The sequence below is a fragment of the Scatophagus argus genome, chromosome 22, assembly GCF_020382885.2.
Source record: "Scatophagus argus isolate fScaArg1 chromosome 22, fScaArg1.pri, whole genome shotgun sequence".
Taxonomy (NCBI): domain Eukaryota; kingdom Metazoa; phylum Chordata; class Actinopteri; family Scatophagidae; genus Scatophagus; species Scatophagus argus.
This window is the reverse complement of record NC_058514.1, coordinates 13,458,396-13,465,687: the sequence shown is the minus strand read 5'-3', so window position 1 is coordinate 13,465,687 and position 7,292 is coordinate 13,458,396. Positions and strand designations below refer to the sequence as shown.

Sequence of the window (7,292 nt, the reverse complement as noted above, 5' to 3'; positions counted from 1 at the left end):
TTTTTGCCACATTTTACAAGTTGCTCCTTTTAAGGAATTCATGTGCTTTTTGGTTAGCTTTAGAACAAAACTGGAAGATTGTAGCCTCACCAGTTCTTCAGTTGAACAAAGCGCATAGGTTCTACAGTTGAAGTGTAGCAGGGAGTAGCAGTGCTTAAGCTGTTTGGATTATTTTTGGTCTGAATTATTTTATCTGCTATCTAAATGTATTCAGATGCTATGCTTCTTTGTTCCTGCTGTACAGTCTGGGAGAAGTTTGCTATTTGGCAAGGTTTGACTCTTGGTATGGTATCTGTATGGTATCCGTATTGCATCTATGTCATTTTAGGTTTTCATGACTGCAGTTTTGTCGATGTGGAACTTCCTCATGCTACAGTTCCTGTAGCTGCTGGCTCCTCAAAAAACTTAATTTACACAGATCACACTAATACCTCAGTTGACACATCATCATGTATATCATATATCGTATATCATATCATTTATTGGTGTTAAAGTGCAGCAAAACACGCAAGTCTTTCATATGATAAATCTACATCCTGGTGAGCAATTAGTTGACAGTGAGGCTGTCTTCTCCGCCCTCCATCCCTCCATCCTCTATGAGCACCTTCCTCTCGAACTCCTTCAAAATAAGGAACGTGTGAAAAAGAAGAAAAATTAAAACATTTAGCGGTTTACCTTTCTAACTAGTTTCCATTAACAGGATAATAGTGTAAATGAGGAAAGGATGATTGAGGAAAGAATTAGCTAAAATATCTTCAAACAGAACCTGAAACATTCAGGAAGTATTTTGGTTACGGTGAGAAAACACGAATATGGATAGAGTGTAATGGCAATGCAGTCACAGCATTTGACTGACAGGTGGCATTTGACTGACAGGTGGTCTCCATGGTTACCTGGCACCAGAGCATCGTGCTGTAAAAACTAATTCCATGATGACAGCTTTGAACTATTCATTTTGCCAAGCGTCTATTTATTTGACAAACCACTGACAAGTCATTTGTAGAGCCCCTGACTGATCACCTTGATCTGCATGCGCTCTGTAAATTGAAGATGACATCCAGGAACCCTGGGTGTCTGATAAACAGCTTCTCTTTGATCTTTAAAAAGCTTTTGTATTCTGCAGGCACTTTGAAACATTAGAAGCCTTGTGGCTGCTTAGCCATAACACTGTGGTAATGAATCTCAAAGTCTTACAGTTTAGCATGTTAAACATGGTAAACAACAGCAGCTGCCTGATTTGTCAAGCGTGTATTTGTCATCAGCTGTTGGTGTGCAGCTGAGTTTCAGATTATGATATGTGTGTATGTGCGTGTGTCATTCTCACCCTGAATCTCCTGAGTCTTGCCAGCCTGTCTTGCAGAGTTTTCTCCTGGCTGGAGGTCAGTTTTGCTAAATGAGCCTGCCACTGCTGCTCTTTTTCCTGACACATGGAAGGTAAGCACAGGGCAAATTAATGGTTCACTAAAAGAGGAAACACATGAAGTTTTAAAGCTGCACCAGTCGATGTTTTCATATTAACCATAGATCAAATGAATATGTCAAAGGAGTCACTCACAGTGATGTAGATAGGGTTAGGGTTTTTTTTTTTTTTTAGAATTATTACCCGACTGCAGTTATCAACAAATCGGTTTGTTTCAGAGACTTTCAGCTGATTGCTTTGATTTCATCAACTATACCTTTGCTGTTCTGGTTCAGTCTTCACACTATGACCAGCTGGTAAACTTGGCGACCATTTGGCAGCCTAAAAGTCAGATATTTCCTTTAGGAATGCTCAAGACCCAGCAGCTAAGAAGAGTTTGTATTGGATTCACTGGGCTGAGAAACATCACCCCAAATTAACGCTAATGTTGTCCCATACTGAAATGTATGTTATGAAGACATCACAACATGACCGAAGTCAAATATTTTATTATAATTAAACAATCTCATCAGAGAAATAAGTTTTTATAGTGATGTAGTGGGTTTTAATATGTCACACTTTATATGGCCAATCCTATAATGTCTCTATATTTAAAAAATCAACAAATATCAGGAGTCAATTTCACAGCTGCTCACCAGGTTTGGACAGAGAAAAAAGAAAGTTGACAAAGAAAACACCCACAGTGCCTCACACTAAGTCCTCTTTAATATCTTCAGGCTCTGCAGGACCATTTTAAAGTTACAAAGTTCCCCTGGTACAATGATATAACAGTATATGCATTCTGCTGGGACTGCATCTCTGAGCTCCACACAGGCATGTTCATGTGTGTGTTGAATTGTGTGTGAGAGAGAGATGAAATGGATTTGTATCCCTGACCTTGTAGTGAACTCAGTATAGCTCTCATGAATCCAGTTTCCTGGTGTGTGTTCGTGTGTGTGTGTGCGTGTGGATGTATAATTTCTATGCATAATCTCACAGAAAGGATACAAATAAGATTGCTGTGGCCAGTTGCTCTCATTGGACAGTGTCTGTCATCAATTAACTGTGTGTGTCCACAATTGTGTGTGTGTGTGTGTGGAGGAAGTTAATATGACCAAGGGAGGCCAATCAGTTTAAAGAGGAAGGCTTGCTGACACATATGGAGTGAAGGTGAAAGCAGTTAAACTGTTACCTCCCCAATTACATGCTGAAAACATAAAACACACGCGCTCGTACAATCAGGACATTCTTTCCCAAAAAGCCTTGACTTGAAAATGAGCATTTGAACATTTGACAGATTACTTCATTCATGTTCCATACCCACTTGTTCGTCTTAACGATGTGTGAGAGGGAGTAGCACATGTTGAACAAATTGCTTTAAATTGGTGATCACTGACAGACTGTGTTAATGATTGTTTTCTCTCTTTGATCCAGGACATCGTGGTGGTAGTTTGCCATCTGGTCAGGGGTGTTTGTTGAGTGTCAGTGTGCTCATATTCTTAAACTAACACTTTTGGGGGAATATTCAATAGTCTACTGCAATTTTTTGATACAGCAAGTTGGACACTAAGAATGGAAAGCTGACCTGTTTAAGACACATTCACGCCTGGAAAACAGTAGCGAGCAAAATAAAAGCGTTCTCTGCAGCTGAAGCTAAAGCTTTGGAACTTTAATAGCACATTCATGCAACATGAGGCTGTATGTGAGGAAATATTAGCTGGATAACCACATCTTGCCTGCAAGTCCAGTTTCATTCCCAGGACATCAAATACAGCTGTTTTGGCACATCAGTCTGCATCTCACGCAGAAAGACATTTGTGTTTAGATGAGATGCACCAGGCTTTTTAAAAGCAAAAGCAAACACGATCAACAACTGCATGTCAAGGTATAGTAAAGCACAGTTTACAAATGTTAACAATATTAGTTTACCATGTTAGCTTGCTGACATTTAATAATTAATACTGACTTAAATCAAATTAAGATTCTGACCCCATGGTGGTGCTACAAGAAAAGTCAAGTCAAGCCAAGTTACTGGGATACGCCAACTGTGTCAATCCATTCTGTAGGGTTTGATATAGTACACTAAATAAATGGAAATGCTGTCCTGCTTAAGGATGGAAATGAAGAGACAGGAAATCAGAAAAGTTTGTGTCTTAAATCTAATGGAAATCCAAAGTCTGTTGGGATATTTCACTCTGGAACTAAGTGGTATGATGGAAGGACTGTGTCTTGCCTGGCCTGGGAACGCCTTAGTTTCTCCCCAATAAGAGCTGGTGGAAATAGTCTGGGAGAGGACAGTCTGGGCCTCCCAGCTGAGACCGTTGCCCCCGCAAGCCAGACCCAGATAAGCAGTAGAAAACGAGACGAGACAAGACTAAGTATTGACTGACCAACATAACCATCCCTGGAGACACACTGCTTGTGGCTAAAAATCTTATGCGTGTGTTTACGGTAAGAATTTAATTGGCTGCTTCAATCACACTGGCTACACTTGGCCTGCAATAAGGCGTTCAAAGTCAGGAAGAACATATTCTCAAGCAGCTGTCAAAGGAAATATTAGCTGGATAATGATTACTGTCAATAACAGAAATCGCATGCAAAGACCAGAGATGCTTGACAGAATCCAGAGACTCATTTTTAGGAGTCCATATTTGAAGTAAAGAGGTTCAGAAGTTTTTGGGCATTCTTAGGAGTTCAGATCAATGGTGTCCATTAGGACCGATGATGTGACACTGCATAGAGACTGTTTCCACACTGCCATGTTTGCAAAGAAACAAAACACTGGCTGGAACCGTGGAACTTGTTGTACTATTGCTCATTCCTGTAACTTATGGAGGTGAGAGCCTCAAATTGAATTGATGTCAATGTCTGAAGACTTTAGCTGAGAGAACAAAAGTGGAAATATCATTAAAATGTACTCCCATCATTTCTTTTTTTCTGGGTAGTTTGCTTTAATTTGTTGTAATTTGGGAGAATCAGTTTTTCAGTCAATCTGATGTTAAGTTAGACATATTACAGTATGTTTCTGGAATTGCTCTGGCTCAACTTTGGCATTCCAGAGGAGTGTTTGTGTGTGTGTGTGTGTTCAGGTTTATGGTCCTTGTGTTTAGTGTGCATTTGTGTGTGCATTTGGGTGTGTGAGTGTATTGGTAAGTCATGGAGTTCGTGTGTGTTTGTGTATACTGTTTGTGTCTGAGGTTAAGTTAGGGTTCAGCGGAAAGTACATTCCATACTGAGGTGAGAGTGACTGTCCTCTCTATCAGGGTAAATGTTGTCATCAGCTTCCTGCCTTTCTGTGTGTGTGTGTGTGTGTGTGTGTGTGTGTGTGTGTGTGTGCACCCTGCGGAAACACTGACAACAGCCCACACCCCCTGTTGACCTCACACACTCTTGTCAGAAAGTGGGCAGCTGCTCAAAGCATCCACAGCTGTTGTGTATATGTGTGTGCATTCAGTGTTCATGTGGAAGTCCATCTGTTTTGACAACTGCATTTGTGTGTTTGAATGAATCTACAGTATGAACACACTACTGCTTTATAAAATGTCAAGTGTGCTATTAAGTGTGCTCAAACATGTGTGTGTGTGTGTGTGTGTGTGTGTGTGTCTATGTTTAGCGCCATGAAGTGTAAGTGTTGTTCCGAGCCACTGATAAGCCCGGCAGCCTTGACAGAGGGCCAGAGTTGAGTGTTTCTGTCGTTTCCATGGAAGTGAATCTGATTTTGCCGCGAGCGACTAAGTGAACCTCGCCGGTAAATTAACAATCATCGATCCAGTGTCACACTACTGCCTGATTGTTCAGCCCTCTGTTTCCATTAGGCTGATTATAACAGCCAGCTCTCATGAAATGTGAAGCACAGAGTCTAAAAATGTGAACAATCAGAGAAAGGATCACCCGACGGAAAGAAAACCCTGTTTGACATTCGCTAATTGCTAATAGTTTGATAAGACAAATAATGTGTAATTGCTGCTGGCTGAGTTTAGGCACAAAATCCTTCGTTCAAATCTGGCTCAGGAGAAAAACAAAAATAACACAATGAGAAATTAAGGGCTGAAATCCAAAATCTCAGAATTTGGCTTCCATTAAATAGTGCTGACAGCCTGCACGATGATCTGTCATTACACCAGTCAGCTCCAGTTACTACCGCTTGATTGTGGGGTGCAACATGTGTGTCTGTGCTCATGTTTGGGTGTGCACGCATGCTTTGGCAAGAGCTGGTCTCAGGAGAGTCAAACAAGAGTGTTTAAAGGCTGAGCTGGAGTCGTTTAGTGTAAGCCTTCATGCTCTGCCAACGACTGAGAAGTAAGGGAGGCTGTTTGGCTTCACAGATGTACAGACTTGTAGAGGGTGCATCATCCAGGTGTGTGTGTGTGTGTGTGAGAGAGAGAGAAAGTGTGTGTTCACCTTCTTGGACTCTTCTATTTTGCGGAGTCTCTCTTTTTCCTGCTGCTCCTTTTCCAGTCGCCAGCGGGCCTGAAATACACAACATATACATGCTTACATACATACATGTGTATTTTTCAGCTGGTTGAAATGTAAAAATAGTGTTTTTTTGGATTTTCTTCCTTTAGTACCCTCTCCTCCTTTTTGCGTCTCCACTCCTCCTCCTCCTCCAAAGCTCCAGCTCCTTCTGTTTCCATTTCTTTTGCCGTCTCTTCTGACATTCCCAGAAACGCGTAGTCCTCCTCTTTACACAGACCTCTCATTGACTAGAACCGGAAAAACAGCCATTTATCAAGTGTGAAACTTGTTTACATCTTCCTAAATGCAAATTGCCTTAAGCCTTTGTCTGCACTGCACGTATCAACTGGCTTTATGTTGACTAATAAGGTTTTAATGGAGCCATAAAATAGTATTCACTTCCTGGGAAGTTTCTCCATTCTTGCAGCACTGAATCTAAATGGATTTAATGTGGCTTTTTTTGACCCTGGTCAACAGAAGAGAGCTTTGAATGTCAAAACAAATCATATCTCCACAAAGAGATCCAAATTAATTACAAATTAATGAGAAAGGGGAACAAAAGCGTAAAGATGTGCAAAGATGACTGAAACAAGTATGTTTTTTTTTTTAAATATTATATTAATTATTTTATACTTTGCAGAGCAGAGATTTGTAAAGATGTTGCCACTGTTCTATATATGAAAAGGAGGTGCAGATGAGAAGATGTCAAATGTGGAGACTGCATGTAATTAGGTGGAAATACAGACAGGGGACAAATTAGAATTGCCCTCCGCAGGGCACCAAGCAGTCAATGATAAGTTTGGTGAGTCTGAACATGATGCAGATCATATGCCTTTCCAGTCACCAGATCTCAGCCCAAATTGCAAAATGCAGATGTGGAACAAATCCACCGTGGAAATGTGAGTGGTGTAGTTGTTTAGTTCAGTTTTTGTTGGAAAAAGGGGTCTTCTTCCACTGAGTGATATTTGAGAATAAGAGAATTCATAAGGAATTTGAGCAGTTGAAATTACTGCAGCCATTTCCCTGTGTGTTGCTGTCTTTACAGTGAAGTTTCCTCATTGACTCCAGTCCATAACATACCTTCGACATGGGAATCCTTTGAAACCTTTTCATGTGAGTCATCTTAATCCGGCACAGGTCTGCAGCTCATGAGACACAGAGTTCAATTCATTAAGTCTCACTGATTTTGAGGCATTTACATTACATGTCCTACAACTGCTTATATTTACCATAATGCAGTTTAATTTCATGGGTAAAATACAATCAAATACTTATTAAAAGTCAGTCAATTACTCACCTGTAGGTTAAGTCTGACTGTCTCTCCTGTGCTGTCTGCTGATCAACTTTAGTCCGGTAGTTTCCTCTCCGTTTAATTTGTCATCACCACAGATAAGTCCTGCTTCCTTCTCCTTCCCAACAGATCAGTTTCAGATCA

General features: G+C 40.6%; 1 protein-coding gene across 1 annotated transcript; it reads right to left on the bottom strand.

Moving 5' to 3' along the window:
* Positions 1-509: 509 nt before the first annotated feature.
* Positions 510-6,946, bottom strand: LOC124054092 (U2 small nuclear ribonucleoprotein auxiliary factor 35 kDa subunit-related protein 1-like). The gene is made up of 5 exons (XM_046379763.1): positions 6,938-6,946; positions 5,988-6,105; positions 5,801-5,892; positions 1,325-1,420; positions 510-619 (listed from the first exon to the last, which is right to left on the bottom strand). The coding sequence occupies exons 1-5, from the start codon at positions 6,944-6,946 to the stop codon at positions 548-550; spliced, it is 387 nt and encodes a 128-aa protein (XP_046235719.1). The 3' UTR covers positions 510-547.
* Between the last annotated feature and the right edge of the window lie 346 nt (positions 6,947-7,292).